The sequence below is a fragment of the Ambystoma mexicanum genome, chromosome 12, assembly GCF_040938575.1.
Source record: "Ambystoma mexicanum isolate Mex_15411 chromosome 12, UKY_AmexF1_1, whole genome shotgun sequence".
NCBI lineage: Eukaryota > Metazoa > Chordata > Amphibia > Caudata > Ambystomatidae > Ambystoma > Ambystoma mexicanum.
The window spans coordinates 629,489,612-629,506,296 of record NC_090936.1 but is presented as its reverse complement, the minus strand read 5'-3'; the positions used below and the strand labels follow the sequence as shown (position 1 = coordinate 629,506,296).

The window sequence follows — 16,685 nt, the reverse complement described above, 5'->3', positions numbered from 1 at the left end:
CCCTGGTGGTCCTCTCGATCCAATCATGTGGTGTGGGTGGGGTTACCGCCAAGTTGGCAGTTAGATGACGATGAATAAAGAAGTTACACCGGCATACCTTGGCTCCATGCATCATTTGTATCTGACTTTCTTGATTTGATTATTGGCACCCCTGCAAGTGTTAACTCAACAACCGAAACCGTTTTCAGTTGTGACCAGGAAGGGTACACTGTTATACCATGAAATCCGATTTCCGACTGGTCCACGCCTTCTTGACTGGTCACCGCATTCTATATCATTCCTGATTCCTGATTGTGGATTGGATATGTTTGGGAAGTGGGGATGGAGTGTGCCCTTCACGTATGTGGATTTCGTTTCGAAGTGGATGTTGCACAGTTCTTCCAACAACATTAAAAAACTTAATTGGAATAGATAAAATATGGGAACTTTGTAAAGTTTCTGGAGCGCACATCATCAGTATTAATAATGAAGAGGAGAAGAGTAACTTACTAAATATTTACAAATCAATGGAAAGGAGAAAGAATTTTCTGGGAATATTTTTTGACACATACACCATTTAAATGGTTTGACAATTCAGAAGTTAATTTTACAAAATAGAATTAAGAAGATATCAGTGAGGAACTTTTCAACACGTGCAGCTCTTCACGTGCAGTCCAGACGGTGGGAGAAACCTGAGCTGTGAACATTTTACAGAAATGGGGACCCTTTGCAAAGCAACACGATATTCCCAATTAAAGAAGACGGCAGCAGGTGAAAAGGTTTGATCACTTTGTTGGTTATCATTTTCTCTCTGCTTGTCGGTTACATCAGTAGTACTTTGGGTCCAGTGCAAGAGATATAAGTTTGTCTTCTAGACTTTCGGCAACCTCATACCGGTCTGCAAATGTAGTTCCGTTTACTGACGAGTCACTTCTCGTAGATGCAGAAGAAAGGGACTGTTCTGTCTGACTTTGAAACATGTGCAACTATTTTGGAATCAAAATTGCACATTGGACTCATGCACAATATGTATGAACTATTAAATTAACTTTTTAGCTTAAATAAATACATTTGATATCTTCATTTAGAAATCGAGTTAATGTCTCAAAATAAAAGCATTGATATGTTAAATTATTGTGTTTATGCTGTAAACATTGGTAATGCATACATTATATTTTTGGAGCGGGGCAGTACCAAAGACAACATACAAAGTATTCATAAGCAATGTGAGAGAACCTCTGTATGTTGTCATTGGTACTGCACGTGTCCAAACAAGAATGCCATACAGGGTCCTCATGAGAAATTAGAAATGTCTTATGAGCACATCTGTATGTTGTCATTGGTACTGCGCGACTCCAAATAATATTGCTTGTAATGCAATGCAATGTTCAGATCACAGGGTTTTCAGATCTGCCTTTCATTTTGATTGTTAGTACCCGGCGGGGTGGGGGGGTAATGGAGTGTGACGGCTTCCTAGCCAATGAAGAGGCTCAGAACAGAGGGATTACCAAACAGGCCTGGAGGCTGCCATCTTCCCCTGCCAGGGAACAAGGTATATGCTCCCTTCCTCCCCCACCCCATCCACAGATTCCCAACCACACACCTTCTTATTGGTTCCTTTTCGTGAGCAGCTGCATCCCCAGCGCATCCGCTCCCGATGAGCAATACACCGCCATGGTGGTCATTTTGTTTGTTTAGTTTTTTTAAAAACTATTTACAATGGCCACTGGGGCTTATTGCTTAATTGGAAAACTAGAATATAAGACAACTATACATACAACCAACGGATGTACTTCCCCCCTGCTGCTCCTTTCCCCCTCCTCCCTGCCTTGTGCTGTCCCTTCGTCCTGCCTTGTGCTGTCCCTCCTTCCTGCCTTGTGCTGTCCCTTCTCTCCGCCTTGTGCTGTCCCTCCTCCCTGCCTTGTGCTGTCCCTCCTCCCTGCCTTGTGCTGTCCCTCCTCCCTGCCTTGTGCTGTCCCTCCTCCCTGCCTTGTGCTGTCCCTCCTCCCTGCCTTGTGCTGTCCCTCCTCCCTGCCTTGTGCTGTCCCTCCCCCCTGCCTTGTGCTGTCCCTTCTCTCTGCCTTGTGCTGTCCTTCCTCCCCGCCTTGTGCTGTCCTTCCTCCCCGCCTTGTGCTGTCCTTCCTCCCCGCCTTGTGCTGTCCTTCCTCCCCGCCTTGTGCGGTCCTTCCTCCCCGCTTTGTGCGGTCCTTCCTCCCCGCTTTGTGCGGTCCTTCCTCCCCGCCTTGTGCTGTCCTTCCTCCCCACCTTGTGCTGTCCTTCCTCCCCGCCTTGTGCTGTCCTTCCTCCCCGCCTTGTGCTGTCCTTCCTCCCCGCCTTGTGCTGTCCTTCCTCCCCGCCTTGTGCTGTCCTTCCTCCCCGCCTTGTGCTGTCCTTCCTCCCCGCCTTGTGCGGTCCTTCCACCCCGCCTTGTGCGGTCCTTCCACCCCGCCTTGTGCGGTCCTTCCACCCCGCCTTGTGCGGTCCTTCCTCCCTGCCTTGTGCGGTCCTTCCTCCCTGCCTTGTGCGGTCCTTCCTCCCTGCCTTGTGCGGTCCTTCCTCCCTGCCTTGTGCGGTCCTTCCTCCCTGCCTTGTGCTGTCCCTCCTCTCCGCCTTGTGCTGTCCCTCCTCCCTGCCTTGTGCTGTCCCTCCTCCCTGCCTTGTGCTGTCCCTCCTCCCTGCCTTGTGCTGTCCCTCCTCCCTGCCTTGTGCGGTCCCTCCTCCCTGCCTTGTGCGGTCCCTCCTCCCTGCCTTGTGCGGTCCCTCCTCCCTGCCTTGTGCTGTCCCTCCTCCCTGCCTTGTGCTGTCCTTCCTCCCCGCCTTGTGCTGTCCTTCCTCCCCGCCTTGTGCTGTCCTTCCTCCCCGCCTTGTGCGGTCCTTCCTCCCCGCCTTGTGCGGTCCTTCCTCCCCGCCTTGTGCGGTCCTTCCTCCCCGCCTTGTGCTGTCCTTCCTCCCCTCCATGGGCTTCTTTCCCCCCCCCCCCACTGGACATCTCTCCTCCCTTTGCTGTCCCTCCTGCCCCCTTGTGCACTTGCTCCTTTCCGCTTCCTTGCTCTGTCGCTCCTTTCCCATTCCTTGCTTTGTTGCTCCCCCCTTGCTGTCGCTTCTTCCCGCCCCTTGCTGTCGCTCCTCTCCAATTGCTCTATCGCTCCTTCCCCCTGCGCTGTCACTCCCTCCTGCCATTTGCGCTTTCACTCCTCTCCCCCCCTCCCCCCACCCCTGCATTTGCCCTGCCATTTCTTGCTTCCAAATGTTGTATAATGCACCTGTGCACTATTGCTGGCCTAGCTTTCTTTAATTGGATTTGTTTATTCTCCCTTATGTTGCCATTTGTTTCTCATTCCTGCCCCCACAGTACTTCCTTCACTCCCTATTCCCCCATGGCACTGCCCTTCATTCCCCCCATACTGTCATTTCTTCTTCCCTGTACTGTCATTACTCATTCCTTCCCTCTATGCTAAATATAAAATGCAATAAACTACAAATGCTAAAGCTATTGGCATTGCCAATGCTTGTTTAATAGCCCCTGATGTTAAATGATGAAGAGGGGGGTCCCTGGAATGGCCCTCATGTCCCCTATGAGAATGTCAGTCGGAAGGATGAGAAATTAACAATGCAACTCACTGTTCGGCCAATTGTCAGGCGCTCCAGTGTATCCCACATATGCAAGGAGATAACGCCCAGATGACCCTTCAAGACTTATCTAGGTGACTGTTCCGAAAAGAGACCGGTGTCTCATCACTGGATCAGGGTTACTGATCACAAAATCCAGCTGTGATGGCGTCACTAGTGACAACACGACATAGCAGCTTTAGCCATGAAGCAAATTTGCATTCCCTCACGAAGATAAGACACACACACACACACGTATACACGAAGAACATGCTAACACCACTCTATAGATAGAGGACAGATATATGTACATACTGTCAAAAGCCTTTCCTTTACACTAGCCAAATGCAGAAACGCAAAAAAGCCAAACACATGTGGACGAGCTTGCAACCGTTTTACTGCAAATAATAATGAGTTGTTACAGGAACATATAAGGGACCTATAAGGCTCTATCACAACTAACCTATAAGAAGATATTGAGACATGTAGGGAAACCATAGAATGACTGTAGAGAATACACATAAAACCACAGGCCTCAAATGCATGGAGAGAACAGTGCAGTCTCTGCAGCATGAAGCACAAGAAGACGGCGTTCGCAGCCAAGGACAAATGGCAGGTGGAAAATTCCTGATGTGGTGATCCACCTGCGAAATACAGATTAAAATCCTCAATAATAGCAGACAGAAAGACTCCGTTTTGTGTTCCTTGCACACGTGACTCAGCCAAGCCGAACAATGGCTTTTTGCTCATGGTGGTAGAGGAGTGGTTCCCAGCGAAGCAGATGAGATTGATAAACGCGTTGTGCACTGAAAATTGCAACCTGCAGGCACTCTCTCAGGGTAGGTGGTCATATCAGTGGCAACAATGGGGACACAGTCTTTCTCATTACCTTGAAAAGATGCACAGAGCACTGTGAAAAACAGGGTCCCAGGCCTGGGGGGGAACCTGCTCCCGCCAATCCAGACGCTCAGATCATTGGGTGGTGTAGAATGTTGCACGGACCAATGGTCCTCGTGCGACCCTGCAACAAAGTAATCGTTTTTTCGGGAAGTCTCACGCAAAACCACCTGACCGGGTGAACCAATGGCATGATTAACATGGGGGATTCCTCTAGGTATTACTACCCAAGCTGCTCAATGGGGATGTCCCTTAGGTTTTTGGGGATGGATTGGTGTTTGTAACGTCACCAAGGAATACAACTGGATGACACAGGCTCAGATGCTGAGATTGCTGGAGATTGTTGTTGTTTCCTGTATGAACCCTGTGTTTTGGAGACTAAAGACTGTTTATTTTCCCCATGGCGGAATTCTCCATTATTGCCGGGGGGGAAAGGTGCAGATGGGCCTCAGATACTCTGCTAATGTATGGTATTGTTGAAGCGAACACCCCCCGGCCTCTGGTATACTACTACAAAGTGGTAGCAGAGGATCGTTTGCTACATTCGATTGGCACAAAGCCATCTCTTCCTGTTGCAGCGCCTGGAGGGCTGTGAGGTGACCCCACGAAGACCGAGAGTTACACGGGGGGTGCACACCGTTAAGAGGCTGTCAGGAGTCGCTGCAGAGAAAATCCTGCCGTCTGTCCGTGGGACGCCCAGCAGACCAGAAGGGCGGGGTGACTGGTTGAGGGCGAGTTGGTGGCCGAACGACAGCTGATCATGGAATGTAATATAGACACAGCAATACGGCAAATAGGGGTGAACACATGTTGGGTGGTATTGAATATTTTGGGGTGATAAGAAGCAGAGGTGGATGTTAATTGTTTGAAGGTAGGGGAACATTCGCTCTTGAGGTTATTTGCTGGAGCAGTTGGCCTAGGTGAGTGGTTCAAGGGTATGGATAATAGAAGTTATTTAAATAATGGATTTCCTGTGGGTTGGGCATTGTAGCTCGGGTCATGGATGATGGTATTCCTGTGTATTGGGCTTAGTAGGTGAAGTTAGCTTGATTAGCGGAAAGTATTCATATGGTTAAGTCTCGCTGAGGGATTTTAATATACAAGGTGACGTTGTAGGTAGAGATTGAGCACGTAAGATATTGGTATCCCCCGTTAGGAGACAGGAAGATGGCCTTGGATATATGGTTTGTCCTTGTTGGGGTGTTAATGTTTTGGTGAGGGGTGGCTGTCGGCGATCCTTCCTTCTTTCTCCCCTGTATTGTAGAGGTGAAGTCACCAATAAGATTTGTGTATAGGTCTGGGAGCACACGAGGGGTGCATAACATTTTAGCGTTTGTAAAAGGCCATCAAGAATTGTGTTTTAGGGCGGTGCGCAGAAGTCGCATGCGCAAGATTGGTGGGTGTGCCTTTTGGAGGCAGAGTTGTAGAGGGGTGGTGTGCACTCCCAGGGCATTGGTCGAAAGCCAGAGAGGCTGGTGATTTTTGTGGCTTGAATTGTTATTTGAACATTTGGTGTCAAGGTAAAATAAAGTAAATTTGTTTGATAACAGCGGAAGTGTTGAAAGCCCCAACTTGGGGTCAAGTAAGTATTGAAGTAATGTATTCCGGTAAAAGCCTGGGGAATATGCCCCTACAGCACATGTGCATATCCCTTCCCTGCTATTAGGACAAGATTTGTAAATATAGCACAGAATGGACATGAAGCACAGAGGGTAAAGTGCATAACCTGTGGCCAAAAGGAGGGAGTTTCTCCAAATGTGTGCAGCAACCATTACACGTGCATGTACACGAGGCTTACAAGGGGAAGAAACTGAGCATGCAAATGGCTATCTTTGAGAGGTGTAAAATGTTTCAGGACGATGGGGGGACTTTGCGTGGCATCTCTGGATGCTGAACCAACAAGAGGCGGCGGGTGAAACTCCTTCGCCCCCTACCCCTCCTCCTGAACATGAGAGCAAGGGCACAACTGCGGGGGTACAGGGTTTATATCCAGTGAGGGAATTAAGAGAAGAGGCAGGATATACCAATACCATATTTGCACCTCAAGCATACACCAAGATGGAGGACGACGAGACTGAACAAACGGCTAAGGGTGCTCAACCCGCAGGCAGTGAAAACAGGGAGCACAGCGAGATTCAGGCACTCGTAAAAGAGAATGGTGTGGCGATAGAGTGAAGAAAGGGGGGACCAGAGAACATAGTTCCAAACTAGTTCCGAACTAATGGGTAGGCGGACAAATATTGCTTAAACTAGACGGGAAAGTAGCGGTAGAACGCTGAGATTGCCAGAGATTCTTGTTCATGATCCCTGTCTTTTGCAGAGTAAAGACTGTTTATTTTCCACATGGCTAAATTCTCCATTATTGCCGGGCGGAAGGGTGCAGATGGGCCCCAGATACTCTGCTAACTTATGGTATTGTTGAAGCGAACACCCCCTGTCCTCTGGTATACTTTTGCACTGCCAATAGAGCTCACAACCCAACCAGACATCCTCGAACACGGAGACCATCTGAAAATGCAGGTACAGGAAAGAAAAATTGAATGGTTTATTTTCAGTAGACGTCCCATTGACATGACTATCAAGTGAGTCATGCCATGTTATCACCTTCTTTAAATCTCAGTGCAAGCCCCTCTTCCCTCCCCCCCCCCCCCCCCGAGTCTGGGCCTTGAGAGTATGACGAGTTGAGAAATCTTACTCGGTGATTCCAACCAAAATCTGAGTATAATGTTTTACACTTGAAAAATTAATTTTAAATTTGATTTCCACTCCAATGCAAAAATCTCTAAATCTCTGAGATGTTTAACAATCACGGACTGATTTTTGCCCAGGATCGCTCCATTTGTTGAGCAGTTAAATTGGGAATTAACCCACTGTGCAATCTAAGCACCTGACCACATCCCTTTTGAGCTCTAGTTGGGATACATATTAGGTTTTGGCATTCAAGAACACCATCTATAACGCTTATGAAGTTTGCTTACGAATTGGGAAAATCATAGTAAAGCAACCTGACAAAATATACTGTGTTCTCTCTCTCTCTCTCTTTCTCTCTCTCTCTCCTGTGACGCTGTCACTCTCTGTGCTGTCACTCTGCGCTGTCACTCTCTGCGCTGTAAAGGTGTCTAAGAAGGAAGCTGACACAAGGTTGGCCTGATGGTGGCTATAAACATTTATAGTAAGAAAAAAAAACTAACTATTCTTATCTTCTAAAAGATCTGTCAGAATGTCTGTCAAAATCAAACTACACCGTCCTGCATCAAAACCTACGTCTATCTCTTACACTACAACTAAAGAATAATATAATCCAACAGAGTTTCTTCTACAGGAGAATGACTCCCTTCTCCTGGCATTCGGGTGGTGTTCACAAAATGTTCTCTTGCAAAAGGATGCTAGGCAGAATGTCTCCCGTCCCCTGGCTTGTAGTCCTAACAAACCTTGTACAACTCAACTTGCTGTACCAGGAGAATGACCCCATTCTCCTGGTATTGGTCTGTACACTCCAATATAGTTCACAACAAGGCCAGTGGTAAGGACTTCCTTCCCTAGGCATCGCTTGAGCATATTCAAAAGGCTTAAGTTTCTTCACCAGGAGAATGATTCCCTTCTCCTGGTGTTTGAGTGTTCTTATCCATATCTTTCAAACTTTTTTATTTTGCCACTCTCTCCTGGTATCAGCAAAGCCCAAAATCCTTCTCTGGGTTTCAGTGGAATTCTCTTAGCCACTGTGACGAGGAAGATTTCCTCAGATGTCTGTTTCACTGTCGTTGGGGTCCTAGACGCTTCTCTGGTGGTCAGTGGACTTATCCCTGCCACCGCTATGAGGAAGTTTTCCTCTGGTACTCAGACTTGTGTTGAGCACCCTTCTATGGTGGTCAGTGGACTTTTCTCTGCCACTGCTAGAAGGAAGATGTCCTTGGATGCTTGCTTCACTTGTGTTGGGGTCCCAAACCCTTCTGTGGTGGTCCGTGGGCTTATCTCTGTCACTTCTATGAGGAAGATTAATTCAGACGTACAGTAAACCCTTCTTAGGCCCAACAGCTCTATTGCTGCTCATGAGCTGAGGGAGAATCACCTGAACCTGCCCCCGTTGCACCCTCGTGTCCCCTCAGTGTCTCCCGTACCACCCGTTACCTTCATTAGTACTTCGGTACATCACTGGAGCTGAGGTTAGTCTCTCCGGCTCTTCGGGCTGCTCTCCTCTGCTCTTGCTGCACCGAGGCATCTCGGCATGCAGCTCTGCTCAGCTCTGCTTCTCCCTGGTCTCGTGCCTTGATCCATTCCAGCAGGACCCCAGTTACACTCTCTCAGCTGCTCGCCGGCGTCCTCCGTTCTTCTATTTCCCGGGTATGCGTCCAGGTTTGAACTCCTGCGTGGGACAGTCTCCATCTCTGCTGCTTTTCCCTGCTGGACTTGACCAGTTCTTTAGCCCATTGTCTCTTCTTATACATTCTTGCCAGCCTCGCATTGGCAGATTGTCCTTTGTTCCTTTTGACAGCTTGATCCCCCTGCCTCCTAGGGGCCACCTTGTATCAGTACTAGTTAGCAAAGATTTCATATTTGTATGTAATTTTTCCTCCATGTGTCCACCCCCAAACTTTTTGCTGCTGTTTTAACACCCTGAACTAAACTTTGCCAGAGAAGCACAGCCCTAAGCTGCACTCCTCTGGGCTTTCGCTCACTCTTAATGGGGAAACTGACATGCCCTTAAGACAGTCAGTACTAGGAGACTTTGTTTCCCTTAGTCCTTTCTCCATGTTGCAGCTTTTGTGCAACATGTAACAAGTCTGCAAATTAACTTACCTTACAGCACGCTTGGGTCTCTAGTCATTCCAAAGGCCCTAGAAACTCTCGCTGGACTTTTTATGAACTGTGCAGATGTGTCATAGACAGGACTGGTGGCAGCTATCGTTTTCTTATATTTTTAACCCTTTCTTGCCATGTTAACCGTGTTTACCGCGTTTGGCATGACTAGGTGGCCTGGCTCCAAAATGGCCATGCCACGAGGTTCTTTGTCCTGTCCTTTGGCCATCTTGCCCCTTCTCCTTCCCCAGTTCGAGTCGACCCGGGTCAGTCCTTATTTGGGCATGCACTTTCCCACGACACTCAATGCTTTCGCGGGCTTCTGCATGTCTTGTGTTGGTGTGTGTGTGTGTGCCTCCAGGATGTGGGCTGGGATGTCTGTTCCAAATACACATCCTGGGTGCCAGAGAGTCTGGAGTGTCCAGAATGCCTGGGACCACTGTGGTCCGTGTTTGGTCCACGTATGGAGTGAGTGTTTGTGAGCAGATCTCCCATTGGGTCCTCTCCGTTTTGGCGCGAAGGGAACTTTGGATAAGAGGAGGCTGAAAACACCACTACCATGTCGATCTCCTGAGTTCACACGAACAAAGGATAAGGAACCAAGTATCCTGCAACAAGAAGCCGAGTCGAGGAACCGCTGGTCACCCACTGGAAGGTTTGGCTCTGAGCCCGCTGTCGTCCTGTGGGACCCCTCTGCCTCTGATCGTCCTAGGTCTGCAAAGACGCTTCAACCCATTGGAATAGTGGGATCAACTATTCTCGGCACCTTCAACAAACCCTGCAAGTAAGCCTCTTCGGAAGTGTCCCTGGGCCAACCACTGGCCTGACCAGCTTACACGGGACATTTGCTATGATCCCGCCGCGGTTTTGAGGAGTCCCTTGAAACTTGGTATACTGCTTGCTCTTTGTCCCCGGCACCCTCACACTGAATTTCGTACACTTGGCATTCCCAGGTCTGAAGTGAGACTAGTGCGCCCGGACCGGAGTAAACGCGATTACCGTGTTGCCCTGCTGTGGCAACAACCTGTGCAAGTTCACTGCATTTGTGACCCCCTTGACCCTGAAGCCTGCTGCAGTGGAATTGGGCTGATTCCTCCACCGGGAGCGGAGAAATTGCTGCTGTCCCGTTTGGGAATCCCCGCTGTACCTCGGAAACTACAGTGTCGAGACGTCCTGATTGTCACATTCGAGCCAGCCAGTGAAGTGGACTGTACTGGCGGTGTTTGGGTCTGCCTGCTTCGGGGACCGGTGAGTAGTCCTTACCCCAACCGGTGGCCCCTAGCGCAGGAGCCCACTTTTACGCACAAAGTGGCCCCTGAGGGCCCTTTTCCTTTCCATATATATTGCAAAATAGCAACTCCATCCCGCACTCTTCAACTGCCTCTGCCCTCAAGTGGAGGTCCTGCTTGAATAGTGGGAACTTGTTCTTCATCTCCTTATCCATCTTCCTGAGCTGCTAGAGACCCTTGCAAAAAGCAGGCGTTAAAGCACCAACCCACTAAGGGACCTCGTAGTAAGGCGGTAATGGTTAACGGTCACCGTTACCATTAACGGTGGCCGTTAACCATTACCGCCTTCCGTGTAATGAGGCCCTTAGTCTTGACCGCCTGCCATAGCTACCCTGATTGGTCTGGCTTGTCCAGAGGTTACCCTGTTCCAAGAAACGAGGTTGGCCTTCTGAACCTCTGCCCCTCCAGGTCAGAATTCATAAATCCTTAACACTAGTACAGTTGGTAATCTTCATGTCTACTGTGCTCTTCGTCGTCTGCTAATTTCTATTTTGGTTGTATCCCAAGTTCTACAGTAATACATTGGTCTACTCGCAAGGAAGTAGCTTGGAATGGATGGGGGGGGGGGGTGTTAGGCAAGTTTGTGATGTGACGTTCAACTGGCTGTAGCCTAGGTGATCGTCCTTGTCACAGGAAAGGGAGTCCCTCCCCATGAGGTCCTCCTGCATTAAACCACCCTAGAGGCGCTATTGGGTAGCAGCCGCACCTCCTTAGCCCCCTGGGAAAGAGCTCCCCCCTGGGGAGAAGTGATGATACCTGACGAAACGTTACAGCCACCTGTCATTCTCTCTGTGCATGCAGTCACTCTCTGTGTGCTCGGTCACTCTCTCTGTGTGCTCGGTCACTCTCTCTGTGTGCTCGGTCACTCTCTCTGTGTGCTCGGTCACTCTCTATGTGCTCGGTCACTCTCTATGCGCTCTGTCACTCTCTGCATGCTCAGTCACTCTTTCTCTGCGTGCTCTGTCTCTCTCTTCGTACTCTGTCACTCTGTGTGTGCTCGGTCACTCTTTCTCTGCACGCTCGGTCACTCTCTCTCTGCACGCTCAGTCAGAACAGAGAGCGAGAAGAAGAGAGTAAGTTATGGAAGCTATCGGGGATTTAGGGTGGCAAGGTTGGCGCCTAGACTAGATCTCCTTTCAAAATATATTACTGGCAAAAATATGCTTCACTCCTCAGACTTAATGGTGCCGGTTATTCCAAGCCTCTACGAGGGAAGATGTAAGAACTAGGAGCACAGTAGTCATTACAGCGAGTAACCTCTACTAATCGATCAAGTCATTATCGATCAAGAACTCTCAATGAGGGCTCACATTAGCTGTCTAGTGTCGAGCTCCTCATATCAAGATCCTGGCTCAACTTAGACCATAACTTGAAATGTCCAGCTGTGCTACCCTGGCTAGAGCCATCATAGGCAGTCACCTGGACTACTGTGCATTCTGCTGGGTTTGGGTAAGGGGGAGATCAACCGCTTATAAGTTGTTCAGAACAACACAGTCAGGGTAGTAGCAGGCCTGCGAAATACTGACCATGTTTCGGCAGCAAGAAGATTACTTCACTGGCTTCCTATAGCAAAGAGGGTTATGTTTCGTACCCTGTCCATTGCGCACTCTTGTCTCTATGGAAAAGGCCCAACCTATCTGACAGCTCAACTTAAATGGCTACCAGACAGATGCAGCCTTGGGTCTAATAACACTGGTATACTGGGACTACCGAAAGCAAAACTGTCATTTGCAGAAAGGGGATTTTTCCCATTCTCGACCCCACGCCTCTGGAATACCCTGCCACCTGACTGAAGATTGCGTTTGAAACTGGCAAGACTAGGATACAATCTGAAAAGCATTCTTTTTGAATAACTGTACACACTAGTGTGTTTCACCCTCAAGGACTATCCCGTGCCATATGTTTTTTGTTTGTTAGTCTCAGCGCTCTCATGTTTCGGGGCTCTTGTTTCAGCGCTTTACAAATCAATTAAATAAATAAATTGCCAAAGAGCTACCCTGCATAGAAAATGTTCACTGGCCAACTCAGCACTTGTTAGCTGGCTGTGTTTCTCTAGCTGGCTTTATCCTTTCATAGCTGAACAGTAAGGTGCATATGGATCGAGGTTTGGTTTTAGCACGAGTTAACAGAACCCATGTTACAGCCGAGTAAGCTCTTTCATCTTGCAGTGGGGTGCATCCTACACCCGATTATTCAGTTAGGAAAAGTCATTTCATGAACATGTCTAGCATTTGTTAAGTACCGTTTTCCTCTGTGCTGATGTTAGTGCTTGGCCTTTATCACGTTTATTTAACCTGCCACTTTTTATGCAGGCAGGGTGTAATTCTATTGCATTGGAGTATTTTCTAATTCATGTCTTTTGAACCTTACAGTTGATGTCTGATGCAAATGTGCCTTTTGAAAAGCAGGCGTTTACACCTGTTGTAAGAGACGTAAGTTATCCAAGCCATACATTTACTTTTATGCTTATGTAAACTGCATTGCAAATAATGGCTGTAGTTGCATAATGTGTGTCAAGCCTCGAAAATGTAGGATTGAAACTCATTTTGGTAGCATAGCATGTTTTAGACTATTGGCAAGATCATGTATAAACGTCTTCATTTCCAATATCATAACCTAGATGTATTGTGCTGATTGACTTTCTGACCTTATGATCTTCCCAATCCTTCCTCTGCACCTTCTTCTGGGCTCTTAGCCATTGTCTATCAGCGTTACACAATGTTTCCCACACATGAAATTCTGATGATACTTGACCTTTCCGCATAAACCAGCAAATTACTGTGTGATTCAAGGAAACTCGTCTGCTGCAATCTAGCCTCATCATGTCAAGCCATGTCTAGTGCTGTTGGAGAGTGATGCACAAGAGATGGTACCAGCTTTCATTGTTGCGTACATAGTCCCACTATTGGCCAGCGTTCAAAAATGTGAAAGCAACTTAGTTCACAAACTCAGAGAATTATGTGGGGGTCGGAGTACTAAACATTCTGCAGTTGGAGAAACTGATGACCAAGGACAAATAACATGCCATCTGTAGTAAGGGCATCTTTGAGGGAGTCACACCCAGAGATATAACATAGGTCAACTGTTGCAAAGGCAGGGGTTTATGGGTCCAGATTAATGAGGAAACTGTTGACCCTAGAAAGAATGGGTTAATGCAGGGATAGAGAAACTGTCTTCTGCAGTAAGCCTTGGTCTGGAATTCTCTCCAGAAACTGGGAGCTTTCCCTGTATGAAAGATGGGCGTCTGAGGTTTCACTCGGGGGAAACGGTACCGTTCACATGCAGAAAGGATGGTTTCTGTTGGTTAAACCTAACAAATAGCTTGGCTAGTTAAGCGCTCGCCTCAGATGTTTGTATTTAACCTACAGGACTTTGGCAAGGCCAACTCAGTTTAGTTTAGTTTATTCATTTGTATTGCGCACCAGACCCGAGGGTATGAGGGCGCATGAGCAGCAAGGTGATTCAAAGCTTGGTTACAGGTTGCTTATACTTTACATTACATAATTATACATTACATAATTACAGTGTGACGATGAAGGAACATGTGTACAGTTTGGCAGGAGAGAATGCAGTAGATGTATTTAAAGAATTACAAATATATACAAGTTTAGTATTACAAATTTACAGATTCTCTTAAAGCATGCAACGCGGAGAGCAGCCGTGTGGTGTTAGAGGTGTTAGTGGTTCGTGTTCTTTAACCAATGGATGTAGTTGCGTCTAAAAAGTGAGTAAGGTTGGGGAGTTCTGAGCGATGGTGGTAGGGAGTTCCAGTGTTGGGGTGCTTTCACCTGGAAGCTGTTGCCACCCATTTTAGTGCGTTTAAACCTGGGGACGGTGAGCAGATTAGCATTGGAGGTTCTGGTGGGTCTGATGGGGCTGTGTTTGCATATTCTGTCTGCCAGATAGCGTGGGGCAGCATTATTCAGGCATTTGTGGGTGAGCGATGCTACTTTAAGCAGGATTTTGTCTGTTGTGCTGAGCCAGTTATGGGATTTCCTGATATTGGAAATGTGTTCCCTCCTGGGAATATTGAGTGCTGCCCTAAGGGCGTTGTTTTGTAGCGTCTGAATTTTGTTGGTGATTTGTTTGGTGGCTCCTATGTAGAGGGCGTTACAATAGTCCAGTTTGGATAATACCAATGCTCTGGCAAGTGTAGTGCAGCTGTGGGTGGAGAGGAAGGGTTTGGCTGCTCTTATGAGCTTACATGTGTAGGCCGTAGAGGATGCCATCGAGCTAACCTGTTTGTGGAAGGTTAGGGAGGAGTCGAGGTATATTCCTAGGGTTTTTACTTCTTTCGAAACCTTGATTAGGTTCCCATCTATGATGAAGTTGGCATAATTGTGGTCGAGTTTGGTTAGGTTGGACGTAGAACCAAGGATGATGAGTTCTGTTTTGTCATCATTCAGGCATAGACTGTGCAAAGCCATCCATGCCTGGATGATGAGATACACCCTGTTCACCAAGGCCAAATCCTGGTTGTAATCTCCCGTCAACGGGATGAGGATCTGTGTATCATCGGCGTAGTTAGTGTAGGTGATACCCAGGCCGTCTAGATCATCAAACAGGGGCTTTGTGAACACGTTGTACAGAGTGGGGGAGACGCACGAGCCCTGTGGGACTCCACATGTAATGGGGATGGGTTCGGCGGCGGCAGAGGAGGAGAAGACTCGCATGGATCTGTTGTTGAGGAATGACTCAATCCAACTGATGGCTTCTTGTGAAAAGTGGGCAGCTGAGTCTAAATGATTACATAGGATTTTATGGTCAACTAGGTCAAACGCCGCAGAGAGGTCTAGCAGGAGTAGTAATGCAGTTTTCCCGTTATCTCTAAGGTCGTCTATTTGGGCTTTCAGATCTATCAGGGCTGTTTCAGTTCCATGTTGGGGTCTGAAGCCGGATTGTCTTATTCCTAGAAGGTGATTTGTTTCAAGATACTTTTGAATTTGTAGGTATGCTGTCTTGTCTAGTATCTTGAGCAGGAATGGGACGGTGGTAATCGGTCTGTAGTTGGTTGGGATGGACGGGTCAAGGGAGGGTTTTTTGAGGAGAGGGAGGACCCAGGACTCTTTAAGGTTACTGGGGACTGTTCCTGAGGAAAAAGAGGCATTGATGAGTCTGGTGATGAATGGCGAGAGGTCTCGTGCCGCGTCTTTAATGATTTGTGGGGGGCAGAGGTCACCTTTGCAGTTGGAAGGTTTAAGGCCAAGAATTATTTTTTCTACTTCGAGGGAAGAGACTTTGGAAAAGCTGAAGCGAGCAGAGTTAGGTGTGTGGTGTGAGGGTGGAGGGCTCGAGTGGGCGTTGATGGGGTTGGTAAGATTGGTGAGGGAGTCTTTCTTATTTTTAATTTTTGTTTGAAGGCCAGTGACTTTGTTGTTTAGTGCATTTTGGACACTGGTGCACCATTGTTTGTTTTTAACGCAAGTATCTGGGATTGTTACCGGGGTTTCCAATTCTTTCAGGATAGTAAATAATTCTCTGGAGCTGGAGTTGGATTGGGAGATTCTCAGGTTATAGGAATCTTGTTTGGCCGCTATGATTTCTTTTTTATAGTTGGCCGTTATTTTGTTAAGCAATAGTTTGTTGTGGTCAGTCGGAGATTGTCTCCAGACTTGTTCCAGTTTACTCTTTTCCAATCTAAGGGTTTTAAGATGGCTGGAGAACCATTGGTTGAGGTGCTTTTTTGGTTTGGATTTTCTGAGTTTCAATGGTGCAATGGCGTCTAAGGCTATGCGCATGGTGTTGTTATAGCCTTCTACGAGGTCATAGGGATTAGAGTCTTGGAGTTGGCTTAGTGTAGGAAGAATGGGTGGGATCAGTTTTTCTACGGTGATAATTTTTTTGCTTCTCGTGTGGATGGCTGGGGCTATTGCCATGTTGGTTGTAGGGCTGAGGCCTCAAGTGAGAAGGAGAGGAGGTGGTGGTCGGTCCAGGATTGGGGAGTGTTGTTAGTGATCGATACGGCACAGTTATAGTCTGCTATCCAATCAAGGGTTCTCCCTTTGTTATGGGTGGGGCTGGTTACTTTTTGTGTGAAGCCTAGTTCAGACAGGGTGTTGCTGATGAGAGTGGCTTGATTGTCTTTGGGGTCTTTGTAGCCTAAATTGAAGTCTC

General features: G+C 47.7%; 1 protein-coding gene across 1 annotated transcript in view; it reads left to right on the top strand.

The window, feature by feature from the left end:
* The window catches only part of AASS (aminoadipate-semialdehyde synthase), a 950,357-nt gene that overhangs the window by 389,259 nt on the left and 544,413 nt on the right, over positions 1–16,685 (top strand). The window contains exon 12 of the mRNA XM_069629092.1: positions 12,944–13,003. Within this exon, the coding sequence (XP_069485193.1) occupies positions 12,944–13,003 (60 nt within the window). The remainder of the gene's footprint in view (positions 1–12,943; positions 13,004–16,685) is intronic.